Genomic DNA, 16110 nt, shown 5'->3' with positions numbered 1-16110 from the left:
GTCTCGAAGTTATAGTTCCGGGTAGTTTCTAGGGGAAGGGTTTTTCTTGGTAAGGAACGCCGAAAAATTTTCCCGCTAGGTCGGAGGAAAGACTAGTATGTTTTCCGGTTGTAACGTAATAACTAAGGCCTGGGGCCTGGTGTAAGTTAGGGGGGTAGATAAGCTAGCTGTGCCGGTTCGTTTGGCGCCGGATTTAGGTCCCTGGGAGCGCTAGTTGTTACGTTCCCTTCTAATAGTTTGTCCTTCGGGTTTTTCCGTTTCTTAACTAGGCTTTAAATATATGATGTAGATCTTTTCTCCCCTGCGTCTTATTCGTTTAAGCGCTACGGCGGAGATTTCCTTGATTTCGATTAGTTCGGAGGTTTCGGTATTTTATTCCGAGGGATCCTTTTAGGAAGCGCGCGTACTATTCGGTCCGTTTTAAACGCTCGGTCCTCTAGAGCTCTAGTACTTATAGCTCTAGCTTTTCTAGTTCTAGCTGCTTTAGCTCTAACTCCTAAGCTCTAGCTTTTCTTTCCTCTGGCTCTCCGGGTTCTTGCTTGCGTAGCTCTCGGTTGTCCGCTGAGCTTCTATAAGGTGTCGGTTATAGTTCCTATCTAGGAACGTAACTTCTCCTATTCTCTATCGAATATAGGGTTCGTGTGTTCTTAACTATAGTATTCCTAAGATTATGTTATAGGAGGCGATAGTTATGATATCTAGGTTGATTTTTTCCTTGTATTAGCTAATGATGAGGGTAGATTAGTTGGTTTCGATTTGTATCTAACCCTTTCCGTAGGTGGAGGGTATTCCGTTAACTGTATTAAGCGCGTAAGGCTCGTCTTTAGCTTAATATAGTAGGCGATTTTTAATAACGAAGGCGGGACTGATAAAGTTACCGCTTGCTCTGCTATCTATTATAATCCTAGCGCTTTTCCTATTAATTTTAGCGGTGATTATAAGGTGTTTCTAAAGGTTTATTCCGGTAGGTATAGTTCCGTTCGCTGTTCTAATTACCTAGTTTAGGGACCTAGACTCCGGCCCCTGTAAGGGTCTTATATATTACTGTGTAGGGCCGTCTAGTTTTTTAACTATCCTTTTTTAGATCCTTAGTCGCTTAAGCCCGGCGTATCTTCGTAGAGTTCGCCGTTATCGCTATTAACTAGTAAATTATCTTCCGGGAATTCCTCTATAATCCTTTAGAGTTCTTTCTTAGTAAGGGTTCCCTACTTATTTACTTTACGGACTTGTTTGGCCGTTTGCTTCTTAGGCTTGCGTAGGAACTATCCTGTGACTAGTTTCTTACTTTAATAGATCCGGTAATTATCGTCGTAATATGTAGTCTAACTAAGCGTCCTATGCTTAGGTTCTTTTCGGGCTGCTACTGATGTAGTTCGATTGGTGGTAGCGGCTTCTTTCCCTTTGTTCTTGTTTCGCGGATTCTGCGGGTAGCTGTATCTGGGTTTCTATTTGTTACTATAGTGGATATAGAGGTTCTTATTGAACCTTTCTTTTTGTTAATCGGTCTACTTGCTGTGGGCTTTGCGGTTGTTCTTTCCTTTTTTGCCTTTGTCCTTATTGTCCCGGGATGAGCTGTCTAATTCTATAGCGTTACCTCCTTCTTAGGTATGTCTTGGCCTTATGGATCGAGATGTGTTAGCTTGCTTATCCTAGCCGCGCTGTAAGCGGCGGCGGTCTAATATAGTAGCGAGTTAAATTATTTCCGTAAGGTTATCGGGTTCCTCGTGGTAGGTTATTGCTTCCTAAATTTCGTCCTTTAATCCTTGGGCGTAGAACGTCCTGAGCGTGTAGTCGGTGTGATGTCCGGCTACGTATGCCGCGTTCTAGAAGTCTGTGGTGTAATCTAATACTGACTTCTTCTGTTTTAGGGTTTGAAGCGTTCTTGTGGCTTTGCGGGTTTCGTCGATGTCTGTAAAAGCCTCTTTAAGGTACTCGACGAAAGTTCGGTAGTCGTTAAAGACTTCCTAGGTTCGATCGGTTTATTCCTATTGCTGTTTTTCCTAACGTTCTCTTTTTATTAGACGGAACTATTTTTCCGCCGCGCCGCGTAGGTAAGTGCTAGCGTATAGGACCTTTTCTTCGTCGTCGGTGAATTGTCCGCGCGAGAAGTGGAGGTAGTCGTCTAATTGAGTAAGGAAGTTCTGGGTCTTGTGCCGGTCTCTATAGTAGAGATTAGGCTTTAAAACCTTGGTATGGGATGTAGCTGGTGTAGCTGGGAGTGATGTAGCGGCGGGCGCGGTCGTAGGTTGAACCGGTTGAGCTCTCTATGGTGGGGCTACTAGGGCTATATTTTCCTGCGCTGGCGGACCTGTCTGTGGAACTTGCCCTTGGTTGATGCGGGCTCGAAGGCGTATATTTTCCTATATCTAATTGTTTAGTTGCGACTGGAGGTTGGCTATTTGTCCCTGTATGCCTTGTATTATGGCGAAGATATTATCTAGAGTCGTAGGGTTCCTCTGCTGCTGTTGCTCCTGGGGGATACTACTGCCGTCGTTTATATCGACTGTTAATATCTTATCCTGCCTAAGTTAGATAGGACGGGGTGATACTTTACTAATTAATCTTGACTTCGGTCTTAAGTCTTCCTTCCTTCTTGTAAGGATGGTGGTTAAAGTATAACGAGGCCTCTTTAGCCTAGGCGTTAGAATTGCCTAGCGGGTGAATAGGTTCGAAGGATTTACCTTGAAGGATAAGAAGTGTAGGAAGTTAAGAGATAAGTTACGTGAATATCGGGGTAGGCGTGTTACTATTAACCTTTAGTAGAGATTAATACTTTGAGTTGACTACGAAGGTCCTATCTACTGCTAGAGAGCGTAGTCTAAATATATGTAGGAGATGCTAATAATCTAGATTATGTCTTTGGATTATAATATTAGATTAGGTATATGGATTAGTTCTGATCTATTAGCCCGTGCGTAGGGATTATTCTAAGTTATATAACTTTTCGTGCTACTTTTCTGACGGCTAACTTTCTGCGACCTGATAACCTTCCTCCTTGTTATAGAGCGGACGCGATAAGTTTCTTGCCCTTAATCGCTCTATGGCTTTGTTGTCGGCTTGCTACTTTTATCCTTATAGATGATAATCCCTTATGGGCTCCTCGGGGTTACGGCCTTGGTTTCCTTACGGTCTTTACCTAGTATGTATCTGCTGGTGTCTTGCGGGACGCGGGCCCTTGTAGTTACTAAGCCCCTGTAGTCTCTAGGCCTATATGGGCCTTTTTCCTATAAGGTCTTTCTGACTCTGCGGGTTGATTCCCCTTAAGGTCTATAATACTTACTAGTAAGCGCTAGCTAACGGTTTATCTTTATTTATTATTTACTAATTATTTTTTATTTATATTTCGCTTATTATCCCTTACTTAGCGCCTAGCGCCTACTAGCGAGCTATATATATAGCCGCCGCCTCTCGTTCTCTTCCTTTCCTCTTCGTACTACGTCTTATAGTTAATCCTATATAATCTAATTTAAATCCGCCTTATTGCCGTAACACTATGCCTCTAGGCTAGCTATTAGAGCTACTAAGCCTCTTAGGATAGTTATCCTACTACTACTACTACTAGATCTACCGTCTCTATTCGCTATACTTACTACTATTTAGGGTATATAAAGGCTGCGCCTCTATACTAGGTAACCTAAATACTTAAGCGGGCAGGCGGTAGAAGGAGGTAGTAATAATAGCTAGAGGGGGTCGTAAAATTATCCTTTAACTTCTAAGTATCTAATAAGCGTCCGATCCTAGTACCAGGGCATACCCTAAGTAACGTCCTATACCTATATCCGAAGCTTACTAATAAGCGAAGCCGGCTAATTAAACCCGAATCGTCTATCTTAGAAGATCTACGCGATAAGCTCTTACTTAGGCTCTAATTAGTCGACTTCGCTGAACGGCGAACTTCGAATATAGGTATAGGACGTTATTTAGTATACACCTCTAACTACGGTAAATAATGCTTGTATTTTAGCCATTAGATTAAGAAAAACCGTATAATTAGGAAATTCTCCTGTTAATCCGATACTTCGTCATTCTTCCAGCCCTCTATGAAGGAGCTAGTATTGGGTAAGCGAACAGCGAAAATGGATCGTACGTGCTATACCACTATAAAATGAGATAATCTCTAGGAAGAGTAATAAAGGGAGTAAGACAAGTGTGATGCGAGACTCTCTACAAGTTTACGTTTCAAAATAATTATCGTGTTGTGGTTTATTGTTCTCTTTCTACTTCATAGGGTTGGCTTTGCTGTTCGGATACCCAATACTAGCTCCTTCGTAGAACCTCATAGCACTTCGGTCCGGCAATTTACACAACCTGCTTCAAAGTGACCAAGTCTAAGAGCCTAGAACAAGGGTGTGGTCCAAAGCAGCCTTTACCAACGCCTCAAGGTCGGCATCAGACTTGAACCCAGTGCCAATCAAGTCGTTATCAACACGCTGAAATTCGCCACCGTAGCCGTCACCAAAAACAGCGCGCATAAGGAATCCCATCGAAGAGTGCATGGTAATGACGCCCTTTGCGTAATTCTCTCGCGACTGAGTCTCCAGGTCCGTTGTGCTTACAACGATCGGGTTCCACTTCCTTTCGGGCGCTAGCTGCCGGGCGATGGAAAGGACCTTGTTCTGCGTGAGGACGAGGTCGTGGACGTACACGGCGCGGTTACGCGTTTCGTCGGCGTGGCGCAGGACTCCGACGACGGCTTGGCCGACGCTGGCCAAGTTTGAGGCACTGAAGGGACGGTCGCCCCCGTCGAACAGAGGAGGAGTCTCGGAGTCAAAGGCGAGGATGAAGTTGTGCGCCATGCTCCAATCGAGGAGCACACCGTTGCGGATGGTGGTATACGTGAATTCTGGGTGTGCCTGCGTCTGCGCTTCCAGGGCCCTGTGCACTGCGATGTTGGGCTGGTAGACGGGCAGGGTTGCGGCCTTGGGGTTGCCAATGTCGCCGCCAAAGTCGGAAGGAATGAACCGCTTGACGCCGGCAGCAATGGAGGCCTCGATCAGAGGGATTTGCGTGTCAATGGCGCCCGTTGGCAAGACGGAGACGACAGCATCCTGGCCTTTCAGAGCATTCGTGAGGTCGGGCAGGGAAGCGTAGTCAACATGGACGACATTGACGGCGTCAGGGAAGGTCGCGGTAGACGACTTCCGTGACAGGACCGTCACGTTGAAGGCCTTGGAGTTGATCAATGCCTGGAGAAGGGGCTTCCCCAGAGTCCCCGAGCCCTGAGAATGTCAGCGGATGCGAGAGTTGAGGAGGAAAAAGGGCCGACAGACTCCCACAACGGCAATGTTTCGAATTGTAGTCATGATTTGCGGGCGGTTGATTGTAGAATACGGCGTACGAGCGCCTCTTCCTTATATGCTGCTCTCACTCAATGTTGTCACGTCATGACGCAATTAGGGGCTGCCACGCCGGGCGCAGATGCGGGCTGCGGGATGGGCTGAGAATAATCAGGCACCCGCAGCTGAGGGATGTGAAGGATGTGAGGGATGTGAGGTGGGGGTACAGACGCTAGTGCGGACGCAGGTGCCAGGGAGCGGACGCAGGTGCGGATGCGCGTGCGGATGCGCGTGCGGGGGCGGGTGCGGAGGCGGGTGCGGGGGCCAAACCCAATCGGGATAGTGGGGTTTGCACAGCCACCGTAAGCGAACAATCTTAACCTCACGTAAGCAAACAACCACGACCTCAGTCTTACTCTCTGACTCTCCTCCTTTGCCTCCACCTCCCGCACCAACCTCCGCACCTACGTCCGCACCTGCATCCGCACCTGCATCCGCTCCCAAGCGATGCCTTCAGGAATCGTGCAAGCCTGCTCGAGATGCAGGGCCCAGAAGCGGAAGTGCGATCGGCGTTTGCCGGCATGCTCACTATGCGAAAGGTAATTCGTCGGCGCTTCGTTCCGAAACAAGGCCGAGTTGACGATTGGCCTAGGCTCAAGCGAACTTGTTCGTACCCAGCGGCCGACGGAGAGCCTCAGGAACAGCAGGCTGTAGCGGTCCCCGTGCCGGAACTGCAGGAGCTGTCGGTCCCGAACATCAGGGACACGCTGCACAAGCAGATAGCGGCCATTGTGGGCGACGGACAGCAGTGTCAAGGTTGGGCTGCCGTGTACTTCACCACCATCCATCCATGGTTCCCGGTGATATGCCAAACGTCCTATTCCAATCGGCTACTGCCTTCGCGAATCACCGCAGAGACAGCCGACTTTTGTTTTCTCACCCTGACCATGTACCTCGTATGTGCCAAGCCGATCAACGGAGAGCTCACGTCCCAGACTCGGTCGCTGTACCTACTGCTAAAGGGCCTCGTTAGCACACTAGAGGCTATTGGCATTAACACGGTTGAGATGTTGCAGGGCCGATTGCTAGTGACCATCTTCGAGGTGGGCCATGGGCTGTACCCTGCAGCCTACATCTCCTCGGGCGCCAATGTCCGGGCAGCTATTGACATGGGTGTGAACGAAGCTTCGCGCGGGAAGTTGCTAAATATTTTCGGGTCTCAGGAGCGAGCCGAGGACGCGCAAAGGACTTGGAGGGGAATAATCGTCGCTGATAGGTTCGTCAACAGCTTTGTTCATTCGACGTTGCTAAATCGGAACTAAACCAATGCTGTTGCAGATATGCTACACTCGAAAGAGCAAAAGGACCAGGCCATATTATGGAACCGCTCTCGGAGAGAACTAAAAGCAATGTTAGTTACTTCGCGCCGCTGCTCATCATGCTATGTTGATGCAAAAAACCAGGGAGCAAAGGCCCATTCTGTGCATCCGCAAACCGACATTCTCACCGAAATGACTCTCGCGTCGCAATTGCTCGCACAGGCACTAGACCACAAGCATGGAACGACATCAAATCACGCGCTCAAGGCCGCAGAGGCTCTGCAAATACTAAAAGCCGGGACGACATTCTTGGCAGAATGCAGCATAAGGGCACCCATGCAGAACGCTGTTTTTGCCAGCGTCGTCGCTGTGTGCCGAAGGTATGTAACTCTGGAATAGTATCCTTCGTGTCACATTCCAATCAACAAAATAGCGCCGTTCTGGAGATCGCGGAGTACGAATCTCAGCCCGAGTACCGCAGCATAGCTGCACAAGATACGTTACACGCCATGATCAATGACATTGCGCAAGCAGCCGCGTCTGCAGTCTATAATCGCTCGCTTGTAAGAGTTGACATCCTCCCTGTCTTCATCCCGCATTGTCTGTACAAAGCGGCGATGGTGTGCCTCCAAATGTCAAGGCAAACCGGGCAAGGGGATGCCGGATCAACCATACGGCCCTTGGTAGACTTGCTGAAATTAATCAGCACAAGGTGGATAGCGGCAGGTATGTCCAATGCTTTGGATTGATTGCTTCTAACCTAAGCGCTAATGAGAAAAGGAAACTACGTCAACGAGATAGAAAGACTTCAATGTACAAACTAACGAGAAACGCTGACCGGACAAAGGAGAATATGTCAAAGATAAAGGTTCCAGTAGAAGCCAGCGCCCATCGCCAAAATCGCCTACCCACTTAATGACCAAAGAACCTACGTTAACGAAATAAAGTCTTCAAAATGGAAACAATGGAAGCAAACGCCCGCCAAACCCAGCCTAGTGTCCAACTCCTACTTCAAAAAGCCCATCTCCTTCCACGACCTCACATAACCCCTGACAGCCTCAGCACTCACAGGCCCCAGAGCATCCATAGTCTTCGAATGCTCCTTTACCCTCGTGGTATCCAAAATCTGCCCACCGCACGACATGCGCTCGAACTCGCGGTCCAAGAAGTCAAAGATCTGGGCCGCCGGGTTCTCCGTCGCAGGCAGAGGCGAGCGCGACACGAGCCTCAGCCACTGCCGGAAGGGCACAACGCCCTCGGCGCCAATGGCATCGGCCAGCACGTGCGAGACGTCCTCCCAGCGCTGCCCGACCGGGTTGTCGATGTGGTAGACGGCGCTGGGCGGGGGAGCGGTTGCCTCGGCGCCGATGAACAGCAGCTCGGCCATGCCAGCCGCGGCAGCATCCACGGGGACCCACTGCATGCGACCGGAGAAAGCGGGGAACGCGCGCACGGCCTGCGACGACTTGACCAGGAACGGGAAGTGCTCGACCGGGTTCCAGTAGCCGCTGCTGGTCGAGCCGGCGATCTGGCCGGGGCGCACCACCATGGGCCGGAAGATGCTGGGGTACTGGTGGAGCGTGGCGTCGAGCATGCGCTCGCACACCCACTTCCCTTCGCAGTAGCCTGTGGGCAGGGTAGCGGCCAAGGGGAGGCGCTCTTCGGGGACGCGGGGCACGCCAGCCTTGCCCGTGACACCGATGGAAGTCACGAGCTGGAAGCCCACTCTGCGCTGGGTGTTGGCCAAGGCCATCTCGCGCGCGAGGTCGAGGAGGCTGCGCATGGTCTGGAACTGCGGCACAAAGGCCGCGATGGGCCGGGTGGCGCTCATGGGCCAGGCGTTGTGCACGACGTGGGTGCCGTTCTGCACCAGCCAGTCGTACTCGGCCGCAGCGAGCCCAAGCTGCGGGCGCGACATGTCTGTCTCGAGGACGCGCAGCTTGGCCTGGGCGTCGGGCGAAAGCGAGATGCCGCGCCTCGAGAGGGCGTCCAGCTGGCGCTTCTCGGCCGGCACGCTGTTGTGCCGGTTCACGCAGACGACTGCCTTGACACTGGCGTTTTCGGCGAAGGCGGCCACGAGATGTGAGCCGAGGCTGCCACTGGCACCGGTAACTATGACAACGGCGTCATCCCGATTGACGGGCGCGGGCCTTTCCGCCGTCTCCTCGAGCTGCTTGGAGGCCCATCCAGCCGTGTGCTCGGCCACGTACCTCTCCGCGTCGGCCAAGCGCGTCGCAAGGTCGCGTGGCTTGGACCCCAGAGGCTGCTGCTCTGGGCGCGACATGGGAATGGGCAGGCGCTCGTGCGGCGGGCCACTGGCGAGCGCGACAATTACGCGCTCGATGTGGTTCTCAGGGAGGTGGCCGTCGGTCCAGTCGACGTGGCCGAAGCCCGCCTTGTGCAGGTCGCGCTCCCAGTGCTCGGCGGAGACGGTAGCGTGGGAGCGGCCATCGTTGAACATCCACCAGCCCTCGAGCAGGCCGAAGATGGGGTTGGAGAAGGGCATGCACTCGGTCTGCTCGAGGAGCATGAGGAAGCCGTCGGGACGCAGGGCTTTGTGTATGTTGGTGGTAGATTCGACGAGGTTGTGCGTCGCGTGGACGGCGTTGCTGGCGAGGATGACGTGCTGGCCTCGCAACTCCTCGGCCGGCGCCTTTTCAATGTCGTGGACCGCAAACTTCATGAACGGATACTGCTTGCTGTACTTGCGGCGCGCGGCGGCAACCATGGACGAGGAGAGGTCGGTGAAGGTGTACTCGAGGCTGACGCCGAGCGATGCCAGGAAGGGGACCAGCACGTCGGTTGTGCCTCCGGTGCCGGCGCCCATCTCAAGGATCTTGAGCGTCTTTCCCGCTTCAACGCGCTCTGCCACGCGCCCGAGGAACTCACGCATCTGGCCGGCCAACATGACGTTGAGCGGGTGGTCCCGGTACAGTGCTGCAACGAGATCGCGAGCCTCGGCAGTGCCAAAGAGGACGCGAATACCGTCCGTCGCCCCCGAAAGAACGTCTGCCAGCGGCTTTCCGGCGAGGTAGGTCAGCTTGGAAGCCATATCCCAGCTCGGGTATGCCTCGAGGAGCTCTTCGAGAATCTTCTCGCTGGAACTCGACGGCACCGGGATGGCGGTCCTCGTCAGCTGTCCAGTAGCAGCGTCCATGTCCAGCAACCGCGCATCGTTGACAAGGAAGCCATATGTCCACTTCATCAGGCTCTCGTACTCAGGAAGATACGGCACGCGCTTAATCTTGTCGCCTGTCGCAGCGGCGCCAAGGGAGCAGCCGAGTTTCTCAAACGCCTCGACGATGAGAGCGACGCACAGCCGGCTCGTGGCGGCAATAACGACGCGGTCAACATTGTCTAAATGGTGGTCGCAGAACCCCTTGTCGGTTTTCAGCTTTACTTCTCCGAAGCTCTCGAGAACATCGGCAGCGGTCAGCGCGGCAACGACGTCTGAGTCTGACCCGGCCGCAGGCTTTCCAATCTCTGCCACAACGCTGTCTCTGCTAGGGGGAGTTACATTGGACCAGCTGTCGTTGTCCTCGTCGTCGTCGGATTCGTCAGAAGACGGGTGATTCGTTGTTGTGGTGGTGGCGGTCGCAAACTCAGCGCCGCCGACCATCTCGGAAACGAAATCGATAAGTTGGCGGACGCTGGTGGCCTGGAGCAACCTCCCTTGATCCACGGCGCTCTTGAAGATGAGGTCGATTTCGCGACACAGCTCCATGCCCATGAGTGAGTCGATGCCAATATCAGCCAATTGCGTGTCCAGCGTGACCTCATCAGCTGGCATGCCCGAGACTGTAGCCACGATCTTACGGACCTCTTCCTCGCCCGAGAATGCCTGGCCGGGCTTTGGTGCAGTAGTAGTAACCACCTCTTCGACTTCTTCTTCTTCTCCCTCTTCTTCCTCTTCTTCTTGCTCAGGGACGTCAGACGCAGGTGTCGGCACGTACTTAAGAATGAACTCGACAAGCTGGCGAACGCTAGTGGCTTGAAGCAGTTGCCCTTGATCAACCGTGCACTTGAAGACGAGGTCGATCTCGCGACACATCTCCATGCCCATCAGCGAATCGATGCCGATATCAGCCAGTTGTGAGTCTAGTGTGATATCACCAAGTTCCATGCCAGACACGTTCGCCACCAGCTTGCGAACCTCTTCGGTGATTTCCGGGCGCTTCGGAGTGGAAGCGTTCGCCTTCTTGGTCTTTTTCTTCTGCGTCTTCTTCGATTTGCTGACGGGCGCGGTGGCAGGCACCGTAGAAGGCAGAGCGGCAGCTTTGGCACCCGAAGTACGCTGGGGCTGGTTGGCCACTGCAGCAGCCTTCTTCACCATCACCGACGGGTCCTTGGTGAGGTTCGAGAGCATCCTGCTCATTGAAGCCATCGGCACCTTGGAGTACTGGATGCCGAGGACGACCTGGGCAAGTTGGCCAGTGGAGGCATCGAAGACGAAAACGTCACTCACGAAGGACGTGTCGGACTTCTTCGTGCTGCGGCCATAGACATGCCAGTGTTCTTGCGTGCTTCCAGGCTGCACAAGGCGACGGGGCGAGCGCATCGACAGCTCGCATCCCGAAGAGACGTACATTTCGCCGTCGCCGGCGTCGGTCATGAGGTTGACCCAGATACCCGAAACTTGGCTGAAGCAGTCGTCCAACAGGACATCGACCCATGTTTCGCCAGAGTGGCGACGGTGGACACGGCCTGCGCACTCGTCACCACGGCCTATCACGGTGCGCACGCCGCGATAGATGTCCGAGTAGTCGACCATCTCGGCGAATGCGCGGTAGATGTTACGGCCCTGCAACACGTCGATGTCGTCGCTTTCTCCGTCGCGGCCGGCTGCAGCGAGAAGAGCCGCGCAAGGAGCGAAGTTGACAAGACGCTCAAAGCGCGCAAACTCGGCTATGAACGCCTCGTCTTCCGGAGAGCGGATGTGGAGACGCCCCTGGGTGTGTTGCTGTGTCTGTGAGCCGTTGTGCAGAGTGCTGGAGATTTTCCATTCCCACTGAGACTCGGCTGCGTCAAGGGGCTTGTAGTCCAGCCACCAGACACGTGACTGGTCCGCGCAGAGTGGAGAGTGGTTGACCAAGTCGTGAAGCACAGGCACCAGGCCGGCGGCTTTCCACTCGGGGTGGAGGCTGAAGAGAGACTCGATGGCCATGTCGAACTGAAGTGTGCTGGGACTGATGGGCGCCGTCTGGGCGATGATGTGGCCCGCGAGTAGCTCCCTGTACTTGGGGGAGTCGGAATTGATGCTGAAGCGAGGAGTCTTGTCCCGGCCTTGGTAGCCAACGAACTTGCAGAGAGCATCGTCCTTCTGCTCGTCCGCTTGGACTGTTGGCTGTGTTTTGCCCGCAAGCTCTGCGGCTGCCTTTGCCACAGCGTCGGCCATGGACTTGCGCTCCAGCCAGTGGCGCGTCTTCTCGAATTGGTACGGTGGCAGAAGCAGAGGCGCGTACCCATTTGTCTGCTGAGCGTGGTGCGCCCAGAACGATACGCGCAAGCCTTGCTTCCACAAGGCGGTAGTTGCGTCCGTCAGTCCATCCAGGCCTCCTCCGTTGGTGATGTTAACCGCCTGGAAATGGTGTGCGGTGCCAGAGGCTGCCTGGCCCATCAGCGCACGGTTTGCCATGACAGTTATGGTCGAGTTGGAGCCGGCTTCCAAGAAAATGGCCGACGGGTAGTCTTTGGCCAAGCGTTGAATCGCGTGGTTGAAGAAGACGGGCTGCCTCATGTGGTCGGCGACAAACTCCGGCGTCGGGGTACCAGAAACCCTCGTCTCGGTGGCACGCTCCAATGGAATCGAAGGCTCCTGGAATGCCAGCTCCTTGCCGACCTGCTCCAGAGAGTCCACGAGTGGATCGACGAGCGACGAGTGGAAGGCGTTAGTGACGTTGAGCCTCTTATTCTTGATGGCCGAGAACCGGTCATTCTTAGCCAATGTCTCGGCGACAGCGTCAATGCACTTGACGGAACCGGCGAGCGTGAAGCTCCTCGGGCCGTTGTAGCAGGCAATGGCAGCCGGGGTGTGGCTGGCGCCGTCGTTCTGGCCGTGAAGATGGCTGCCAGACTCGGCCAGAAGCTCCTGGACAAGAGATTCGTCTGCCTCGACGGCCATCATGGCACCCTTGTCCGAGCCCCAAGAGTCGCGTATCAGTTGAGCTCGGCGACCAACCATCTTGATGGCATCTTCGAGGCTCACGGCGCCCGAGATGCAGAGTGCCGTGAGCTCACCGAAGCTGTGGCCTACAACGGCAGCAACCTTGCCCGATAGCCCGCAATCGATCCAAGACTTGGCGCTAGCATACTGGATAGAAAACAGCATGGTCTGCAACCGCACCGGGTCGGTGAAGGGCGTGCGGGAGAAGATGTCTGGGTACATGCTACCCAAGCCCAGCTGGGACTGAATGATGGCATCGCACTTGTCCAAGTGGTTCCTCAGGACGGCGACGCTCTCGTACAGCTTGCGGTCCAAACCGACAAACGTCGAGACCTGGCCACCGAAGCAGAGGATGACAGGACGCTCGGGCTTGGAGCTCTCAATGCCGAGCTCCGAAGACTTGGTGGTTTTGGCAGAAGCAACACTGGAGATCTTCTCCTTCAGCTCCGAGACTGATCGACAGCTGAAGACAAGGCTTTGACTAAGATCTGGGTTGGAGTGTCTGTCAATGCCGAAAGAGAGATCGGCCAGTGTGTAGGACTGGGACTTTGACTCCAGGAACGAGACCAACTTGGCGGCATACGCCTTGATGCTACGCAAGTCGAGGCCAGATAAAAAGAAGGGCAAACGCGATTCCTGCTGCTCATTGTTGCCAGAGGTAAGACTGGCTGGCGGCTCGGTCACTAGCATAGCCGCGTTCGACCCTCCGGCACCGTAATTGTTGATAAGGACCACCTTTTGCCTGTCTTCATTCCATGGACGAAGCTTGGTAACAATCTCAAGCATATCCGAAGGCAACGCCTTGATAGCCGGGTTTATCTTGGTAAAGCTGGCCTGGGGCGGGATGTACTTCTCGCGCATCATGGCAATAACCTTGATCAGCGAGGCGACACCCGATGCACCCTCGGTGTGACCAATATGACCCTTGAGCGAGCCCAGAGGAATAGGCTTTGATCGGACCTCGGAACCACGGAGCGCCCGTCGGATGGCGTCGTACTCGGCAGGGTCACCGACGGGCGTTCCCGTGCCATGGGCTTCGACAAGGGAGACGTCGGCGGGGCTGACCTTTGCCTTTTTGAGGACATCTTTGAAGAGCGACGAGAGTGAAGGCGAGTTGGGCACAAACATCGGGGTGCTGTTCTGGTTTTGGTAGACAGCCGAGCTGTTGATGCAGCCGAAGATGGGGTTCCCGTCGGCAACGGCATCCGACATCCTCTTGAGGAAGACGCAGGAGATGCCTTCGGCACGGCAGAAACCGTCGGCCTTTTCGTCGAACGGCTTGCACTGGCCGGTGGGGCTGAGGAAATTGGCAGCGGCCAGGTTCTGGTACCAAGTGGGGTTGGTGAACAAGGCAACGCCGCCAGCGAGGGCAGCATTGCACTCGCCAGTCAACAGGCTTTGGCAAGCCATGTGGATTGCCACGGCCGACGACGAGCATGCCGTGTCGAGGGTAATGGCCGGGCCAGTCCACCCAAAGTGGTGAGCGACGCGGCCAGTGAGGACAGTCTGCAGGTTGCCCGTCGACGTGAAGGCGTTGGCACTGTGGGTGCCCACGTTGTGCTCGTAGTCGACCGACGGGGCGCCAATGTACACGGCAACATGCTTCCGGTCTCTCCCATCGTCCGGGGCATTCCGCAGGTCTTCGGTGAAGTAACCAGCCTGCTCAAGGGCCTGGTATGTGGCCTGGAGCATCAAGCGCTGCTGCGGGTCCATGGAAGCCGACTCACGCGGGCTGCGCTTGAAGAACTTGTGGTCGAAGGCGTCGACGTCGCGCATGGGATTGACAAACCACCGGCGCGATGGATCGTCGTCGCCCTCGCGGAAAAGCGTCTCGAAGCGCATGCGCTCCCGCGAGACTTCTACGTGCTGAGACTCGCCAGTCTTGACCATATCGGAGAACTCGTCGACGTCGTCTGCGCCGGCGACCTTGATGGCCATGCCAACGACGGCAATGGCATCCCTCTGTTGTTGTTGTTGTTGTTGTTGTTTCACGACAGGCACGTCGAAACCACCGTCAGCAAAGTGCACGACTCTGTTGTCCAGCGAGCGCGTCAGAGTCTGGGGCACGCAGCGGTCGGGGCCAAACGCCACGACGTGGCCGTCTGTGCCATCGAGACGGGCGGCCTTGACGCTTGCGAAAGTATTGAACCAGTCGCAGCGGTGCTCGAAGACGGTCCGATAGGCAATCTCGTGCATGGAGCCAGCTGTGGAGGCGACGGGCTGGCCATGGCCGACATTGGTGTAGGTGGGCAAGGCGAGGCTGGCGGCATCGGGGAACTGGAGGTCGGGGTTGTCGTTGCAAAAGGCAATCAGGGCGTCAACTTCGGCCTTTGTCTGAGAGGCGGGGTTGTGGATGTCGCCGCGGAAACCCACCTCGGCCGTGGTGATTCCAGCTGCACGAAGCTGACGCAGTAAACGAGCCGCCGCCCGCTCCGATGTTGTGATGGTCGCGCGTGCCTCGTCGTAGAGCACCGACATGTACGCCTCCGGTGCGAGGCCCTTGACGATGCCTTCTGCCGACTCCTTTTGCTTCGAGTTCGTCCACGCCAAAGCGAACGACTTGGTCGCACTCCACTCGTCCTGCGCATCGATCAGGGCACCTCCCACGCATGCCAGCCGCACTGCCACGGCCCCGTACCGCTCGACTTCGGCGTCGTTGTTGGCGCTTGCAACGGCAAAGGCTCCCAACAAGCCCATGCAGAAGCCCAACGTCGAGGCCTTCCCCTGCGCCACCACGCTTGCGTGCCTTGCTTGGCTCAGCGCGAGATACCGCCGGTACTGCGCAATCTGTGCGAGGACGACTACAGGGGCGAGCACCACGCTGGGCACCCTCGAGCGGCCCAGCACCCAGCCGTCTTGCTCGCCGTTTCTTAACCACGACTCCAGCTGCACCAGGAGCTGTCTGCCGTCGGGGCCAATCGCATCTGTAACCTTGGGCAGTGCTTTGGCCAGAGCGTCCAGCCAGCTGGGAAGCCCGGCCAGCGTCTCGAGAATCCATTGCCGGGACACGTCGTCCAGCAGTGACTTCCTGATTTCGTCGAGTGCCTCCTTGGACAAGGATTCCACTTGCGACCCGAACAGTAGGACGGCCGCGTCCCTGTCGCCGTTGAAGGGGCTCATGATTGCTTGGGACCTTGTCAGTGATGGCTCATGGGAAGACCTTTTTGGTGTCCTACCGGTTTGTGTGTGTGTGCTTTGATGTTTTGCGTGTTGAAACGGGAGAATGGCAAATGAGATTCTATCGAGTTCACCACGGAAGTCGAGGGTGGATATATGATATATGAACGGTGCTCCGAGTCTAAAGACAGAGGCTTGTTGTGTCGGACTAACGCTTCTTAGGGGACGTACGGCG

The 16110-nt window shown here is 54.8% G+C and overlaps 3 protein-coding genes across 3 annotated transcripts; 1 reads left to right on the top strand and 2 right to left on the bottom strand.

Moving 5' to 3' along the window:
* Nucleotides 1–3911: 3911 nt before the first annotated feature.
* On the bottom strand, nt 3912–5320 carry K452DRAFT_352678 (uncharacterized protein). Its single transcript, XM_033545789.1, has 2 exons — nt 5271–5320; nt 3912–5219 (listed from the first exon to the last, which is right to left on the bottom strand). The coding sequence occupies exons 1-2, from the start codon at nt 5301–5303 to the stop codon at nt 4329–4331; spliced, it is 924 nt and encodes a 307-aa protein (XP_033395189.1). The 5' UTR covers nt 5304–5320; the 3' UTR covers nt 3912–4328.
* Nucleotides 5321–5695: 375 nt separating this feature from the next.
* On the top strand, nt 5696–7510 carry K452DRAFT_77815 (uncharacterized protein). Its single transcript, XM_033547128.1, has 6 exons — nt 5696–5875; nt 5929–6552; nt 6615–6687; nt 6740–6975; nt 7029–7321; nt 7376–7510. The coding sequence occupies exons 1-6, from the start codon at nt 5784–5786 to the stop codon at nt 7417–7419; spliced, it is 1362 nt and encodes a 453-aa protein (XP_033395188.1). The 5' UTR covers nt 5696–5783; the 3' UTR covers nt 7420–7510.
* A 91-nt stretch (nt 7511–7601) lies between these two features.
* Nucleotides 7602–15878, bottom strand: K452DRAFT_275807 (uncharacterized protein; the record flags this gene model as incomplete). Its single annotated transcript, XM_033539252.1, has 4 exons — nt 7602–8861; nt 10089–10196; nt 10467–10895; nt 10926–15878. 4 exons carry the CDS (start codon nt 15876–15878, stop codon nt 7602–7604), a joined length of 6750 nt encoding a protein of 2249 aa, XP_033395187.1.
* Between the last annotated feature and the right edge of the window lie 232 nt (nt 15879–16110).

The sequence above is a fragment of the Aplosporella prunicola genome (genome assembly GCF_010093885.1).
Source record: "Aplosporella prunicola CBS 121167 unplaced genomic scaffold K452scaffold_20, whole genome shotgun sequence".
NCBI classification, from domain to species: domain Eukaryota; kingdom Fungi; phylum Ascomycota; class Dothideomycetes; order Botryosphaeriales; family Aplosporellaceae; genus Aplosporella; species Aplosporella prunicola.
Note: the sequence above shows the minus strand (reverse complement) of the source record. Positions and strands in the feature narration are given on the sequence as shown.

Coding starts and splice junctions, on each gene's coding strand:
- K452DRAFT_352678 (XM_033545789.1), bottom strand. CDS start 5,303: ATGACTACAATTCGAAACATTGCCGTTGTGGGA. Junction 5,220..5,270: donor GAAACATTGCCGTTGTGGGA/GTCTGTCGGCCC, acceptor TGACATTCTCAG/GGCTCGGGGACTCTGGGGAA.
- K452DRAFT_77815 (XM_033547128.1), top strand. CDS start 5,784: ATGCCTTCAGGAATCGTGCAAGCCTGCTCGAGATGCAGGGCCCAGAAG. Junction 6,688..6,739: donor CGGAGAGAACTAAAAGCAAT/GTTAGTTACTTC, acceptor GCAAAAAACCAG/GGAGCAAAGGCCCATTCTGT. Junction 7,322..7,375: donor CACAAGGTGGATAGCGGCAG/GTATGTCCAATG, acceptor TAATGAGAAAAG/GAAACTACGTCAACGAGATA.